Below are 18003 nucleotides of genomic sequence, written 5' to 3' on the forward strand. Positions count from 1 at the left end.
GACTTCAGCTCAGGTCAGGATCTCGCGGTCCGTGAGTTCGAGCCCCGCGTCAGGCTCTGGGCTGATGGCTCGGAGCCTGGAGCCTGCTTCCGAATCTGTGTCTCCCTCTCTCTCTGCCCCTCCCCCGTTCATGCTCTGTCTCTCTCTGTCGCAAAAATAAACATTAAAAAAAATTAAAAAAAAAAACTTTAATAAAAAATTTAAATTTAATTAATTAATTAATTAATTATTTAAAATGAAATACTTTTAAAAAGTCAAACATGCAAATGCTATAGACCAGCACCTGCATGCCTGGACATTTATCCCAAAGGTAATGAAAACTTATGTACAATTCCATTCCTATAACAGTCTTGCAATGACAAAACTACAGAAACGGGGAACAGATTAGTGGTTTCCAGGGGCTGAGGAAGGGGCTGGGGCAGAACAGAAGTGGCTATGGCTATAAAAAGGCAGCATGAAGGTGTCGGTGGTGATGGGAACCCTCTGTAGCCTGAATGCATCTATCTCAATATCCTGGTTGTGATACAGACTCTCCTTTTGCGAACTATTATCCTTGGGGGAAACTGGGTAGAAGGTACAGGGGATCTCTCTGTGAATCTCCACATCAACCTACAATTAACTCAAAAGGAAAAGTTTAACTTTTTAAGTTAAAAACTCTTTAAAGGATGAAGAAAGAACCATGAAGAGCTTTAAAAGAAGAGAAGGTGGGTGGGAGCACCATGTTCCCCAAGCTAACGCGCTTGAAGCATGGCGAGTGTGGGGAAGGGATAGGGTTGCCACGTAAAATGAGGTATGGCCAGTCACATTTAAATGTCAAATAAACAACAAATAATTTTTTAGTATAAGTATGCCCCATGCAATACTGGAGCCACACTTGGACTAAAAAATTACATGTTCTCTATTTGGAATTCAAATTTAACAAGCCATTCTGTGTTTTTATTTGCAAAATCTGGAAACCCAGTGAGGGAGGGATAGGACACAGGCATCTGGCAGGATGGGCACAGGGAGTTGTAAAAGAAAGACTGTAGGAGAGAGGTCAGGGGGCAAGCAAAGGGATGCCAGGGACCACAGACACCACAGGCCCGGCAATGCCTTAGGAGCAGGGAGGCAGAAGTTAGCTCGGAAGGGCCCCCAGCTGCTGGGTTTATGGGCTCCTGCTGGCAAAGTGACCCTCTGTGTGTGGCCCACACAAAATCCAGAAAGAGGCCAAAAGAAAGAACGTTTGAGTCTCCAGGTGCTGTTCCAGGCTGGAGGGAGTCTGATGGCGTATCCAAGAAGGGGCCTCTAAGAGGCACTGGGGGCTCCTCTCACCATGACGTGGTCCTAACCCCTTAAAATCTCCCCTTCCTCTAGGGGACAGACAGGCAGACCAGCGGGCCCCAGCGTGTAGGCCAACGGACTATCACACCTCTGACAGGAGCCAACGCTCTCTAAGCACTCAGCTCGCAGCTCAGAAGTCACCTCCTAGCCAGGCTACCGCCAACCGGGTGTTTTTACCCGGCTCCCACGCACACCACGACTCTCCCTATGTTCCTCATGGAACCTATTACAACTCGGAATAGCCAGGATTTCTTATCTGTTTGCTTCTTTAACACCCATCTGCTCCCCACTAGCTCCAGGACCACAGGACTTTGTTTTGCTTGCTGTGACATCCATGCTTAGTGCATAGCATGTAGATGGAGCTCAGGCAAGAAAAAAAGGGCTGAATGAATGAAGGAGTAAATGAATAAATCATTCCGACTGGAGCTACTCCTTTGGGATCTATCCTGCAGGCACAGCCCCTTAGAGCTTGACAAAGACAGAGAACCAGTCTTCCTCTTCCAGGAAGCCCTCAGCAGCATCCTCTGAGCTGCCATGGGCCAGCACCTAGGACGTAGGGTTAGCATGGCCACAGAGTGGCTGTTTATCCTTTCTAAACAAGGGCTCTAGTATGATCTTCATTATCTTGGGCATTATCTTTAATGAGTCCCTGCCACAGGGACTACTAATAATATTATTAATATTAATGTTAATAGTTACCACTTACTGAGAACCTACATGTGCCAGGGAGTGTGCCAGGCACTTTTCATATATTTTAACTCATTTAATCCTCCAAACAGCCCCCCAAAAGTAGGGGTTGTGACCCTTTCTTTTTGTGCCGCCCCCTTCTTGTAGAAATAGATACCTCCTTTCTTTTCAAGAATACCCTCCCTGCTCCCATTCTTGGGGCTCAGGGGGCTGACAACTGACCCACCCCAGCGCCCAGGAAGGGCAGGTGGGGCTAGCCTGAACGATCAACTACCCCCTCTCCCTGGCTACAGCAATTAGTTCATGGGCAGCTTCATGACCCTCAGGAGGCAGTCAGCCTTGGTCCTGCCTGAGACCTTTTCTGCTGATGAGGAAGCACATGCCCCTCTCTGCTGGGACTGCTGGACCAGGAGCTGCTGGCTGTCATCATGCACCAGGGGATGAAGGCAACAAAGAGGAAGCAGAGCTGAGAGACAGAGAGACTGGTGATGACTTTATTGGAACCGCTGGATCCAGCCATGCCTGAAGGCTCTCACCCAAGGTATCCTGGGACTTGTCAGTTACATGAGCCAAAAATTCTCTTTTTTATGTGTTAGTCAGTATGAGCTGGGTCTGACTTGCCACTGAATGAGTCCTGTCGAAACTACTGCATATCATTAGGATGTAGTTATTTTATAGACAAGGAGCTGAAGCATACAGAGGCAGATAACCGTTAGCTATGAGATGGGAGTGCTCTTAACCACTGATTGACTGTAGAGTTCTATATTCTGAGTGTGTGTGCATGCTCCCACCTGCGTACTCTGTCTCTCATTATTATTCACAGCTACAGCAGATTGAGCAAACACTTGGTGCTTAATACAGATCGACTGGAAAAACTAAAATCAATAACTTCCAAAAGGAGTTTTTGTTTAGCAAATGCTGCCATCAGTGACTTCGGGTTCTCACTCCGAGTCAGGCTCACAGTACACTGTGTACCTTCGTGGAACCACTTCCCATCTCCCCACACCCCTTCCCCAGGCAGATGAGCTGGAAACCAGAACAGGCTGATCAGCCAGCGAGGGCCACCCCGACTCCCTCAGGAGAGGGGTCTACAGTCAGAAGAGGAGGTCTCCCACTCCCTCCCTACTGGGCCCCAGAGACACATGAAGAAGGGGGTCCAGTGTGAGGCTCTAGCACCTACTGGGAGCTCAGGGAAGAGGAGGCCACGCCCTGGGGCCACACTGGCCACGGGGACACTTGTTTTCTGCCATCACTTCAGTAAGGCTCAGCCAAAATCAGATGGAAGGGAAATCGCTCATGTATCAGCTGCTCCCACGCAGCCAAATGACCATAAAGGGCATTCAGTAAAGTCCACCCAACAGTACAGGCCACCAAGCCCATGGCAACGGAGAGCAAGAAGAGAAGGCCGTGCTTGCGGGCTGGTCCACACAAGGTGGTGCCCGCGCCCTGGTCCCTGGCCTGGCTGCATTGGTGTCTCCTCTCCATCCTTCCTCCTCCTCTCCCTGGTGGTGCTCTCCCCTTAGCCTAGAAACGAACTCTGGTCTCTCCCTCTTAAAAATGAATGCAAAAGCTTCCTGTGATCCTTGGATCCCTCTAGCTCCTGCTTCTCACCCTCCCTTCCAAGCCTGGAGCCTGGCAAGTCGAGGCTACACTGCTGGTCTCCCCCTGTCCCCGTAACTCATTCCTCCATCTGATTCCATTGACCCTGCTCTTGCCCAGGACAGTCCAGCAGACCCTCTTCAGCCTCTCTCCCATCAGCCTCTCTGTGGCTTTTCGCACTGCTGCCCAGAAGCACTGTGCCATCTTGGCGTCAATGACAGCACGCTCCTCCCAGCTGCCTTCAGCAGATATGCTGATGCTTCCAGATCCCTTCTTCAGCCCAGGCCTCTTTCCTGAGCCCTCGGCCCACGTGGCCAACTGCCGGCCAGACGCCAGCCCACAGATCACCTGTGAGCCTCTCCTGCAAGGTCACATAACGCATGAACTTGAGCCCACCAAGTGTGATGAACATTCAAGTGTAGGAGTTCAGAGGATTCCAGGCCCTGGAATCACACTGCCTATGTTCAAATCCCCCCTCTGCAACTTACTGACAACAGACAAGTCCCCTGAATCCCCCATGTAAAAAAGGGGAGAGACAACAGTGCCCCCTCATCAGCTGTAGGGGTGAGTGTGATAGCAGGTGTAGATATTGTTAGCTGGGCCTGGTACTCAGTAAGCCTCACCTCTACGATCGTTATTGGGGCCATCTTCTTTGCCAGTCCCACAGCAGCTAGCTATTCCCCAGGCACAGTCTCATCTTCTACCTGCCACCCAAAACCTGGTCCCTTGAGAACTTAAAGTCAGTCTGAACTTCTCCGCTTCCCATAGACATTCAAATTTGCCCAATCCTGCTAGTTTTGCCTCTTAAATGTTTCTCGAACCACACCCTCCTAACCAACGCCTTCATCTTCTCTCACCGACTTCACTGCACTATCTTTTCTATGATCCACCCACCTCCTACCTCATGATTTTTCCTGAAGCAACACTGCATTGTCTATAATTTCCCAACATACTACATGGATCTCTTCTCTGTGGATTGGCTTATGCTGTTTTCTCTGTCTGGAATGCCCCTTTCCCCTTACTTCCCAACTTCTTAGGTGTCACCTCCTCCAGGAAGTTTTGCTGGATACCCAGATTGAACAACACACACTCGTCCTTTGCGTTTCCGTATCTCACACTTGTGACGTTACATAGAACTTTTCCTTTTGGGTTATTAACTCCCCAACTGGATGAGAGGAGAGGTTCCTCACCAAACCCCCCAAGGATCTCAATCATGTTTACTGAACTGAGGTTATTATCAGAGGAAGCCCCACCTAAAGAGCCTTTCCCTGTCTTAAAAACAAAAACAAAACAAAACAAAACAAAAAAAAAACCGAAACATTTCAGCTATTTTAAAATCCAGAACTGATGGGTCCTTCATAAACCAAAGTGCTTGATCAACAGCTTCCTTAAACCAACCACTGAGGTTCAAAGTGAGGGAAACTGAGTCCTCTCACCCTTAGGGGCTGCTAAGGGGATTGTGCGAAGCTAAAAATTAAAAAGGATGGGATGATAAGCTGTCCATATAGGCTTGCTATTCTGACAGAACAGTTCCAGAACTTGAAATGTAATCTCCTGTGGGGAAAGGAAGACATTTTTAACACGTATTAAGGTTAGACAGGTGTTTTAAGTCTGGCATTACCAGATCAAAAGCACCATGGAAGAGCCTAACACAGCCCCGTTCAGCAACATGTGTTCACGGTACACGGCGAACAGGAACCCCTTCTCCTCGTCCTTTTCATATGTTTTTCTCTTCAGTTATATTTGAGGGGTTTTGTATTTCCCTGGTGTGAGGGCGACACACTGATTTCCACCCCAGACCTTCCTTCCCCTCCTAAACACAGGTCTTCACATGGGTCCTGGGCATGCAAGCAGCCACAGAAAGAGTAAGTACCTGGTCTGCAAGGTGGCTTTTTCAATATGTCTTCAAGGATGTGCTTCTTAAAGACTTAGAAGACAGAAGTCCCCCTGGCCCCCCCTCCCCACACACACACTCCAGATGGACCAGGGCTCATCCTGCCACAGCAAGGGGACAGGGCTAGGGAGGGGATGATAGACAAGGACCCCAGCCCAGCATGTTGGGGAGTATGTTAAAGGCTTAAGCAGGAGGTGGGAGAGGCTGATCTTCCAGATGTACCCCCGCCCCATTTCTTCACCCCCCGATAGCAAAGCTCAGCCCCTCAGAGGTACCCAGGGAACAGGGCTGACGTGACCAGAAAAACAACATCCCCAGAAGGCCTAATGCCCCACTGGGCCCCAGGCTCTGGCCTGGCTGCCTGCCAGAGGGTCCACAACCACTTTCCAAGGACATAGAGGGTGAATGTTCCTGTCAAGGTTCCCTGAGGACTGTCCGTTCCCAGCGCTGACCCTCCCCAGGGCTCCCCACAGGGACCCATGATGCCCCGGATAAGGACACCAGGGCCTAGAGGCTGAGTCACTCTGTTAGGGCCGACCTGGGTCAGAGCAAGTTCATTATTTCAAGGACAAGTTCTCAGACCCCTTATCCAGCCACACCTGGCAGGAACCGAGAGGAGAGACACCCACAGGCAGTTGAGAAGAGGGCAGGCCTGCCCTGGCAAATCAGCTTCCTTGGTGTCTGAGGCCTCAGGTGCCCCAGGAGGGCTACACACACTTTGTGCACACACGTTCAACTTACAGAGAAAGACACTCCTCCCTTCCCAGCCACTGGAAAGGGCCCCTGTCTTTGGGCCAGGCCACAGGAAGCCCAAGGTGGGGGGGCCTCCTGCAGAGCCATTTTCAGGGAGGGGGGTCACCCTTCCAGATGTGGGGGCAGTGGATGGTGGGCAAGGGCAGCAGGGCTGGGCCAGGTCGTCTCTACAGGAGGCCGCAGAACAGGGCTGTGGCCTGCTCCAAGTTTTTGTTGTGCCTACTGGGGGAGGGGGCGTCTAAAACCATTTCAAAACCTGGGGGAAGCCCAGTGAAGGGGGCCTCATTCCCTGTGGGGAGGGGGGGATTTCAAAGGGGACCCTGCTGCTGAAAAGGTTTCAAAAAACCCTTGCCTTTCTATCAGCTCCAAATCACTCCCTCGCCAGCAGCAGCCGGGAGAGGGTGCCGGGAAAATGTTTCCAAGGAGACGTGTCCCTGAGTCATCATAACTGCCAGGGTCTGGAGGCTGCAAAGCCACGAAGAGGCCCCCCGCTATAAAAAGGCCGTTTAGCATCCCCCCAGGGGGAGGTCTCAATAGTCAGGGTCCCCAGGGAGGCCGGCCTCAGACCCCCCCCAGTGCCCCGAGTTTATTAGAAGGCCGCCAAGCTGAACAGTGCAACTTCTACCCGCCAAGTCCCCTTGGTGCCACGAAGGGGGGCTTTTATCCCCACCAGCTCCAGGCATCCACTCTGGCCTTGGGTTATTTAGCAGGGGAAGCTGTCCACAGGGACACTGGGCCCCAACAGTTTTGACTGGGACTTCGGAGCCAGCCCCAGCTGGGGCTCTGGTGCCTACCACTCTTCCACTCATATTTCCCACGGTTGCCCTCTGGCACCTTCCCCAAGTCACCAAGGCCAACCAGGCCCACAGCACAAACCAAATCGAAGTTCTTTCACCTCCTTCCTCTTTTTTCTCCCAGCCTCATCCCCTCACCTCTGGACCAGACCAGGCGGGTCTCTCTTCTCTTCCATCTTCTTCCTCCTCAACACTGCAGCTAGATTAATCTCCCTAAAGCACTCAGCGACATCCAGGCCATTCTCTGCCCTAAAACCTTCAATGGGTCCCTAGTGCCTAAGCCCAATGTTGCACATTCAGGTGCCCACAGGGATGAGGCTGGGGACACAAATGAACAAAGCACCCTAAAATATAATAAAGATGGCTGGGACCATGGTGCCTGGAAACACACAAACCCAGCTGCTCCCGAGCTCGTCAGCTGTGCCACATGGGAATTCAGGGCCCTGGCTGCCACCTCTTCTGGTTTTCCAAGAGAAGCCCAATAAAACATCAGCCAACGGACCCCCAGACTTGGACCCTGGCCCTCAGGGTCAAGTCTAAACCCAAATCCCTTAACTTGGCATTCAAGGCCCTCTCTGGCTTGGCCCCAAGCTACCTCCCTACCCTCACTGCTCACAATGTTACCACATGCGATGCCTCCATCCCAGCCAGGTCGAGCTCCTCCAACCCTCAAACTCCCTCCTCTGCTTCTCCTCTGAGCCTTGTTCACCCCACAGTCCTCCCAGAGACACTGCTCTCCACCTTCTGGGTCCAACTGCTCATCCTTCAAGGACCTCCTTCTGCTGAGCCCTCCAAGGCCCTTGTCCTCTGGTGACTGTCCTTCCTTGTCAAGGCTGTTCCCTCTGCCAGGGACGGGCCTGCCATGGAGAAAACTCCTCTTCATCCTGTGACACCCAGGCCATTCTTACAGGCCTCTTTGGATCCAGCAGTCCTTGGTCTCTGTTCCCGGTTCTCATCAACCTCCCTGCAGCTGGATGCCTTCAGCTTTCCCTGCGGGTAGGGGACCCAAGGGCAGTGCTGGGTCTCTCCCACCACAGACCCTGGCAGGGAGCCACACACGGCAGAGAGAGCCCAGCTGTATTCAGACACTGGTTCTGCTGCTTCCTCTCTGGAAGAATGCGGATAAGTCATTAAAGCTCCTCTATGAGATGAAGGATGAATACCTACACAGAGTGCCTGCCACGCGGTGTGGCTCAGTGCATGGTGGCTGCTCTAGTGCTCTCGCCCAGTGAGACCCCCCTTCGCTGCGTGATGCGTGTGCTGCGGGGTCTCCCACGGGGTGCCGTAAGGCCTCTGCGGATGGGGACCCTGTCCCCTGCTCCCTCTACCACCTGAGGGACCGCCCCAGCGCTCAACATGCAGCAGGTGCTCAGTAGTCAGTGTTCTCTGATAGATGGGGGTGATGAGGCCAGGGGAGGGCAAGCCGGTGGGGAGGGCAGGTTAGAGCAAGAGGAGGTGCCGCCCCGCCAGAGGCAGGTCTCGCATCGGGGTCCCCAGCCCATGTGGTCCTGCACGATGATACTGTTCGTTGCGTGAACATCTCACTTGGGACCCCCAGGCTCGGAGACCAACAGCTCCTTGCTGCTTGCTCCCCACATGTCCTGGGAACCAGGCCAGCTCGCAGTGCTGCAGAGTCAGGCTCGGGTGAGGGGCCCTGTCCAGCCACCAGATGGGACTGCCTCTCTCCGGAGCCTGGCCCTCCACTCACACAAAGGCCCAGATTCCCCTCAACTCCCCCCCCTTTCCACTGCCCACCTTCTAGTTAGAAGCACCCCCCCCCTTTCCACTGCCCACCTTCTAGTTAGAAGCACCCCCCCTCACCTTCCACCTGAGGACACACAGCTTCCGGGCTCAGCACAGAAGGAAAGGTGGAGGGTGGGGGGAGCACCTTTGAAATCACTGTGGTCCAATTAGCCAGGCTCTCGCCCTTCGTGCTTACAAACAGGCACACACATTAACACCTGCTACAAAGGCAAACATTTTTAGATATCTTCATCTTTACCTCCTTGACACTCCCATGAAAGCGCTCCCAGCAGCCAGTGACTGACAGGCTAGTTTCCTTCTTCTACTTCAGCAGGGGGCTTTCAAACAGAAGAAATTAAAAAGCCACCAATCTCCCTGTCAGGCTGAACTCCCAGGGCCTCATCAGCTGCCCCTCGTCAGCTCCTGGTGTCCCCTCACCACTGGGAGAGCCCCACCACGCACACAGTCAGGGCCAATGCCTTCAGGGGAACCACCCTGAATCACTGGGACACTGGATCCTCAATTCAGGGACACTGGATCCTCAAACCCACAGAGCTCACCAAGGCTGCAGCTAGGATGGCTGCAGCATCCTCTCCCTGACACAGCTTCACTAAAGAAGCACCTCAACAATGGTTCTTGTTGCGGAGAACGTGGATGGTGGCACGGCTGTGGAGTATTCTCACATTGCCCGCGGGAGCATAATTTCATACAACTACCTGTATCTACTGAAGGTGAACCTACTCATATTCCATGACCCACCAATTCCACTACCAACATTCCCATTAAAATCATATGCACGTGTTCACCAAAACCCATAGACCAACAATGCCCATAGCAGCACATTATCTGAAACAACTCCAAAATGAAAATGACCAAGATGCCCATCAAAAACAGAATAGACAAGGGGTGCCTGGGTGGCCGGTCAGTTAAGTGTCCAACTCTTGATTTTGGCTTAGGTCACGATCTCACAGTTGTAGGATCGAGCCGTGCGTCGGGCTCCATTTTGGGCGTGGAACCTGTGTGGGATTCTCTGTCTCCCTCTCCCTCTGTCCCTCCCCTGTTCATGCTCATGCACGCATGCTCTTGTTCGCTCTCAAAAAGAAAAGAAAGAAGAAAAAAAAGAGTAGAACAGACAAGATAAATGGTGATGTGTTCACACAACAGACTATCATACACCAGTGAGAAGGGGCGATGTCCAACCACAGGCACTAACGTGAATGAAGGAAAGGCACCCAACACAAAAGAGCAGAGACTGTATGCTCTCATTTATAGAAAGTGCAAAATGGGCAAAAAAAAAAGCCTTATGCCAGCGACATCAGGATGGTGACATTTCATTGCTGGGGGGAGGGGCTGGAGGGGCCAGGAGGGGACTTCTGGGATGCGGAAATGGTCAGCTTCCTCGGCTAGGTGTTGGTTACACAGTTGCGCTCGGTTCCTGGGAATTCATTGAGTAGCACAGTTAATGAGTGTTTTTGAATGCATGCAATTAAGAGTTTTGTAAAACAGTACTCGGTCCGCAAGACTACAATTAAAAAATGTTAGAGGAAGTGAAGGGTCAGGATGCCCAACACACGCTTGAAGCCTCACTGCTCAGACTGCAAGGGTCTTGGAGAAGGTGATCATACTTCCACCAAAGACCCAGGGCACCAGCATTCCAGAAGCTCCCGAAGCCCTCACTGCCAAATCCTCCACCCACCCTGGGCCAGCTCCACGCTCACCAGAAATCCAGCCGTGCTCCCTCTGACACGCAGGGCATCCCCGGCTGCCGGCAAGACAACACCCATCCAACGGAAGGCACATAAGACCTCACAATCACAACTTCCCCTCCCCACCTCGGACCAAGAGGGAACAACACGAAGGCACTTTGAAAGTTCCCCTTCCAGAAAGGCTGAATTTTCCAAAGTCCAAAACCACTTGAAGAAGAATAGGGAAAGTAGTGAAATACCTTTGTAAGCATTCTGCTTTGACAACGTGCCTGAGGAATTCACCACGTTTAGTGGGGAAATGTGAGCAGTTAAATCTATTCAATGTCATGACATATAAAATTGAAGCATAATTGCCCCTGAGTGCTTGACAACTGGAAAGCACTTCGTTTCAGAAATGGAGGGAAATTTATGCTGGGAAATGGAAGAGATTGTCAAAAGTTTGATTGTAATGTGAGTAGAGCTCCAGCTCTTACATTTTACTCCCATTTGAAACGTCTCGGAAACGGCAGCAGTGACTCCATCTTTTGCCCTAAAAGCAGCGAAATGATGATTGGAACCACAAATTTCAAAGCCCGATGAGTGGCCCCAGCATGGGTGGGAGGAAACGCTCTCTTACCAATCATGTGGTTGGCAACATGGATTTGGATCTCTCTCTCGTTCTCAAAGGTCATCTGGCACTTGATGCACTGGTATGTCTTCTTCTGTTTGGAAGCCAAAAAGAAAGGAATTAGATAGTCAGGAAGTGGAAAAGAGCAGAAAGCAAAAGTGCCTGGAGGTCTTCATTCAAGACTTGCCAGGATGGCTCTGGTCCCCTCGCAGGTCTCTTCTGGCCATTGTCTCCCCACCTGCCTCCAAATCCAGCTCTCCAGCCTGGGGCAGGGGACTAGGCTGCACTCCAAAGGAGGTGCTCCTCTGTTACATCTGGGGAAACTGCCATGATGGGAGTCACCATCCCAAGGTGAGAACACACAGTATAACCATGGAAAAGAAGTTGAAGGAGGCTGCCCTTCTAGGAGCATGCTCAAATCCATCCATCCATCCATCCATCCATCCACCCATCATCCATCCACCCATCATCCATCCATCTACCTGCTCACTGTCTACACACACACACACACACACACACACACACACACACCCATCCGTCTACCCATCAATCCATCTAGCTATCTTATCAGCCATCTAGGTAATACACACCTACCCATCCACTTATTCATTCATCCACCCTCCATTTATCCATCCTTTGTCTACTCATCCTTCTGTCTTCTCCTACATCCATCTACCAATCCAACCATACATCTATCTTTCCACCCATCCAACTACTCTACCTCTTTACATAAGAGATAAGGGCCATGTGGCCGAGCAGGGGATACTGTTCCTGCCAGTCCTGGTGCTTACAAGTAACTGAAGAATTCCTCACTAGGCACACAAGGTTGCTGGTGATCCTACAGCTGGCTTCCACACACAGGAAGCTAATACCAGCTGCCTTTAGGAGGTAGAAGGAGGAAAATGGAGATCATCAGAAGCTTCAGAGCTTCTTGAAGACCCATTCCAAAGAATCTTCTCAATAACTAAGCCTGGGTGGGTGACTGTGAAAACAGCCCCCTCTGGACAGGGGTGGTACTGCCTGTGTGGGGGAAAGTCTGTGGCTGTGAGTTTTTATGAAGGGGGCAGGGTCGTATTGGGATCCAAATCATCCAAGCTTTTTGAAGACCACTGCAGCTCAGGGATGAAGGGACCTCCCCTGACCTCTGGAAAAGGGGGCAGGGCTTTGGATTTCTTGGTGAAACACTCGGGCCAGACCCTCAAACATGCAGCCAGGATAAACCACCAGGGGGCTCAACTGCCTCAGTTCCCAGGGTGGCTCTGACCACATCTGCAGTTTCCCTCAAGGGCCTGGTCCCACCTCCAGGCCTTTGCCCACGCTGTCTCCTCCACTCGGAGTACCCTTTCCATCCTGAGGACTCTGTTCAAATGTCACCTCTGCTGAGAGGCCTCCTCTTCCCACCCCAGGATGAGTTCAGGGGCTCCCCAGGCCCCCGAGCTTATGCTTAAAGCATCTAGTTAATCAGCACATGGATTCGTCGTGGCTAATTGACTTGTTTGCTCCCCCACTGCATCGTGAGCACCCAGAGGGCCAGGATGCACTTTGTCCACCTGTGAGGTCCCACGGCCAGCAGAGACTAAGTACATGGAAAGCATTTGTTGAACAAATGAGCCAAGTTGCAAATATTATGTTGCAAAGCACTTTACTAGGGCAGGAGGAGCAAAGAGAACCAAAGATGCCTTCTGTATCTTGGATCCTCACTACCCAGCACAGGACCTGGCCCAGAAGGAGTGCCTAATAATGACTTAACTTTTATTACAATTGTTATTGTTGCTAAGCAAATGCTTGTTGAACGAATCAATGAGGAAACAGCTGTCCTAGCTGGTGCTGGGAGCTTTGGTTCCAAAGGCAGGGTCCCCCGTCAGGTTCCAGAACCCACTCTGATAAGACCAGGGCCCTTTCCCCCAGTGTTTCAGAAAACCTAGGGGTTCAGAACAGTGGCCCAGAGGCAGGCATTCTGCAGGGAAATGCCCAAGAAGTAGGGCATGAGGCGGGGGTCGGACAGAGCTGGGGTTTCTGGCCTCACAACAGACAGAGGAGAAATTCAGACCAGAAGAGACTGTGGGGGCTGAGGCCTTCTGGGGGTACACAGTCCCAAAGCCCCCATCTCAGCTCAACTCCACATCCGTGCTCATGGAGAGCAATGATCTTGGGTCTTCCATTGTCAGAATCATTCATTCCTTCCCACATGTGTCCCCTGCCCTCTTGCCATCACATAGGAAGGGAAAGAAGAAGGAAGAAGTCAATACAAGAACAAAGCACACCCCAGGAAGCTCCATACCAAGGACGCTCAGGGCAGGCCTGCTGGATGGAAGGCTGTGGAGGCCACAGCCATGGCCAGTCCAGACCAGTGCAGAGGACTATCCATGATCAAAGTGATTTTGATTGTTCCTCCTAGGAGCAGGTGAATGAAGTGGGTTGCTGTGCTTGGAAAATAAATCACCAGGGGCTAGGCAGGATGAGAAGTTACCTCCAATACTCCTCCACCACATGGCCACCCCTCAGTGGCAGGAAAAAGACTGCCCAATAATAGGGCCCCTCCTGATGGGGAAAATGCTCCAGGGGATTCCCAAGGGAGGTGACATTGCTGACCACAAGAGCCTGGGTGCGCGCACACACACACACACATACACACACACAGACTGCATGCACAGGCATGGACACGCCCATGAGGACACACACAGACATGCAAACAGACCCACGTACACTCCCTTGTTGCAACTCACTGTCAACACACAAGACCCCCAACCCCCACCACACACACGGCAATCTGCTCCCTCTAACACAGACACACGGGTGCAACACCCTCAGAGTAGTGGAGGCATCCTCATGGAACACACGTTCACACAGGTTGACGTATCCAAATTCATCCTGGGACATGAAGGCTTTCAGCTCTCACTGGATCCATCATGCCCGAATGTGCCCACAGCTGCACAAGTAGCTGTGACACAAGCACACGCACAGACCCCACCCCCAATACACACCCTTGTGGACACAAGTGTAGACCCCCAACTGCCCATATGTGCATCCACGCCTTGCCACACACATAGGTTCACCAGCACCAACATTCATTAAGCATGTGTATTATACCGAGAGCCCCCTCCTCCAAAAGACGGCCCTCCCAGCCTTGCGTGCAAGGCCATGGGTGCCCAAGGCCCAGGGCAGCAGGCACCCGGCCAGCACCATCTGGTCCTCCATGTTGGTGGAACATGAGTTCAGGCACAAGCAGGTGAGGGCTCTCTTACTCTGCCTTCCTCCCGCTACAACCTTGGCCAGACCTCGTCCTCACCCCAACGCCTCCTCTTGGGCTGTCTCCCCTTCTCTGTCCCCCAGAGACCCCCTCCTCCTCTGGAGCTTCAGCCCCCACCAGGAGACATAATTACAGAAAGACAGAACTTGGCATTCAAAGCACCTGCTCTGCCATAAGCCCCTTCCCCAGGGTCCCTCCCATGGTTCTCCTGGGCCTGTGGCCAGGGCTGCCTGCCCCTGTGTGGCCCCCAGCAACCTCAGAGAGGAGCCCGGGGCGGAGAGAGAACACGCTTGAAACCAGCAGAGACAGGAGATGAGAAGCGAGGGAGAGACAGGAAAGACAGCCCATAGCTACTGAATTTCCACAATCATGACAGCAGCTCACATTTACTGAGCACCTACTATGTGCAGGCTCTGTTTATTCTGAAGACTCACAATCACTCTGTGAACCCCACTTTAAGGGTGGAGAAAGTGGAGTTTGAAGAGGCCAAGCCACTTGGCCAGAGCCCCGCACTACTGGGCAAGGGGACTGGGGTTTGATGCCAGGAGGGCTGCCTCTGGAGCCCGTCTGAGCAGCCTTTCTCAGCCCCGTGTCCCAGAACACATTCGACAGTCCTGGGCCAGGGGACAGAGAGCTCGTGTGGCCTGGCCAAGGCCTCTAACCAGTGTGAGAGCACCCAGTCTGCCCCATCTGGCACTGTGAGAACCTGGGGAGTCAATGGAGGGCTGGTGTCTGCCCACAGTGGCCCAGAGTTGGGGTGATGTTGTTATTACCCATAAGCAGAGCATGGGCGGGGGGCGGGGGGAGGGAACCTCAATGCTTCACGCTCCAGCCAACAGCAGCCTCAGCCCCACAGGAACCCAGTCCTCCGAGAACTGGTTGCTATGGATACACTCCCGAGGGTCCCAGCCTGCCAGCCCCCAAGCCCTTGCATAGCCCCCAGAGTCTGCTCTTACATGCGTGAGTCCTGGGGGAGGGAGGGTGGGTGAACAGACAGCTGGGCCCCTGCCCCCAGGCGTGCCCAGGCAGGGGGCAAGGCCCCAGAGGCTGGGCCTTCACTGGGAAGGTTCCGGGCTTTGTCTAGCTCCTTTCTGCAAACGGCCCATCTGCCCAGGTCTCTAGATGTGATTGTTCCTCTCTTCTCTCACAAGGCCTGGGATGGGGAGAGGAAGGTCTGTCAGGCTCCCAGAAAACAAGGCCCCTCGGGTGTGAATCCCTGAGCTGCCATGCACAGCTGTGCATCCCTGAGTATACAGTTCCACCTTTCTGAGCCTGGATACCGCCTTTGCCAAAACAGAGGTCACAGCAAGGCTCCCAGGTTGTTGCCGTGGCCCACACAGTAGGGGCTTTATGAAGTGGTACTGACGCAGAATCCAGAGCAGAGACTGTGGAGGAGGAGGAGACTCTAGAAGCAGCCCTGTGGCTGCCAGGAGCCCCAGCGCCGTGGTGGGCAGCGTGGGAAGGCAGGGATGGGGCTGGGAGCACGTGGAAGGAGGGTGTACAGGGCCCCAGTCCCACCACACTGTCCCGTGGTCTGAATGAGAGGGGTGACCACCCTGGAGCCCACCCCAGCCTGCAACCAGGATGGGCTGCAGAGGCGATAGGCAGAATGTGGGTCAAGAGGTCGGCTGTGGCACCACACTACCTGGGTTCAAATCCCTTCTCTGCCTCTTGAAAGCTGGGGCCTGAGGGCAAACTGTTCTGTATCTCCATTTCTTCATCTGTAAAGGCAGTATCATAGTATAGACATAAAGTGCTCAGCACATCCTTATCCCCCCGTAAGTGTGAGCTGTGGTTATAAACGGGATAAATACCAAGTGATGTTCACTGTGTGCCCAGCACTTCTTCTGCTCACTTAGGCCTCAGGGCAAAACACGGAGGTCCGCACAGAAAATAGTCACGATGTTTAACAACGGGAGAGGGGCAGGTACTGAACAACCAGAGCAGATGCTCCTTAAAAACCCAGAATGGGGGGCGCCTGAGTGGCTCAGTCAGTCTTGGTTTCGGCTCAGGTCGTGATCTCACGGTTCGTGAGTTTGAGCCTTGCGTCAGGCTCTGTGCTGACAGCATGAGCCTGTTTGGGATTCTCTCTCACTCACTCTCCGCACCTCCCCTGCTCACTTTCTCTCTCAAAATAAATCAACAACAAAAACAGCAACAACAAAACCCCGAATGGCCCCCCAGTGCCTCCCAGGTGATGTCAGCTCTGGAGATAGATACTGTTGCTGCTGCTATTACTACTCTCTGGCTTTACAGGAGAGGGCAGAGGCCTGGAGAGATCAAATCCCTGGGGGGGTCCTGGAAGAAGGCGATTTTAACCCAGCCCGTCTGATTCCAGGGCCCAAAGGCTTCCCGGCCCACCCACACTGGCCGGCCAGCAAGCCGAGGCTGAGCAGAGCCGAGCAGTGGGGACCAGGGCCAGTGCACAGAACCTCTCAGGGGTGACCTATGGGACCCTTCTCCAGACACCTGGTTCGGTCAAAAGGCCTTGAGAGGGTGAGGTGTTATGGGCCCAAAAGGGAGCTCTCTGCTCCCGACAGGCCTTTGAGAACAGGCCTCAGACCCCCAGAAGAATGCTCCGCTCTGCCCTCATTCAGGTGTTTCTCCAGCCAGGGGGAACGTGGACAGGCCGTTGGCCTGTTGGACCTCAGTGGAGAGCGGGCCAGTGGGCCTCAAATGTGTCCCTTCCACTGCAGATTCTCCTTCTACCCTCCTCCAGCCCCCCTTCCCTCTCCTCACCCTCAAAATCCCAGAGTCCCAGGAGCCAGTTGTGATCCCAGCCCCACAGTGAACCACCCTCAGCTACACCCCTGTCTTCCAGCAAGCACGCGCAGCACGTGGTCCTTCCCCAAATTCCGCCTTCCGCCCATGGCGCCAGCAGCCGGCCCTTGAGGGAAAGACACTCCCGAGATCTGCTTGGCACCTCCTCAGTCTGGAAACAGCCAACAGACTCAGTGGGAACCCCGGGCCCGACTGTCAGACACCCAAGAGCCAGGCAGGCCCCGGGCCCACCATCAGGTGGCCCTTGGCCATGGCACCCAGACCCACCCTGGACCCTCCCAGAGCCTGAACTTCCCCTGCCTCCCTGAAACCTACTAGTTATGGGCCTGTGGCCTCCCCTAGTCGGGAAGCCCCCAAGGTAGGGTCCGTTTCTGACTCTCCTTGACTGCCAGGCACATAATGGGTGCTCAGGGCAAATCTGATGAACAAATGAATGGAGGAATCAATCCATCAATCAGTCATTAATGAGAACAGCAACTGAATCCATTCCTAGGCTCTTCCATGCACCAGCACCTGCACTAACTATAAAGATGTGCTGTTGATGATAACCTATCAGCCGGTGATTACAGGCTGCATGATCAGGCCCTAACTAAGTGCAGGTCCTGAGCCCTGTATGCGGATATTATCTCTACGGATTACCGAAAAGAATCCTGAACCTGAAGCCCAGAGAGCAAAGGGACTTGCCCAAGGAGACTCAACAAACAAGTGAATGCGTCCACCTCAGATCTGTATGAAAGACGACAGCCACCATTTATGGAGCGTTCGCTGTGTGTCAGCCAGTGCGTCGGGCCCTTTACCCATATGACACCACGGGTCCCTGAAAGCGATCCCATGAAGTCCAGGCAATTGTCATTCCCCTTTTACAGATG

General features: G+C 53.0%; 1 protein-coding gene across 3 annotated transcripts in view; it reads right to left on the reverse strand.

Annotated features, from left to right (window-relative positions):
- The window catches only part of ZNF423 (zinc finger protein 423), a 337746-nt gene that overhangs the window by 122982 nt on the left and 196761 nt on the right, over positions 1-18003 (reverse strand). For all 3 annotated transcript variants that reach the window (XM_040497966.1, XM_040497968.1, XM_040497967.1), the window contains one exon: positions 11113-11197. In XM_040497966.1, coding sequence (XP_040353900.1) covers positions 11113-11197 — 85 coding nt within the window. The remainder of the gene's footprint in view (positions 1-11112; positions 11198-18003) is intronic.

Source organism: Herpailurus yagouaroundi, unplaced genomic scaffold (genome assembly GCF_014898765.1).
Source record: "Herpailurus yagouaroundi ecotype Mexico unplaced genomic scaffold, PumYag 190, whole genome shotgun sequence".
NCBI lineage: Eukaryota > Metazoa > Chordata > Mammalia > Carnivora > Felidae > Herpailurus > Herpailurus yagouaroundi.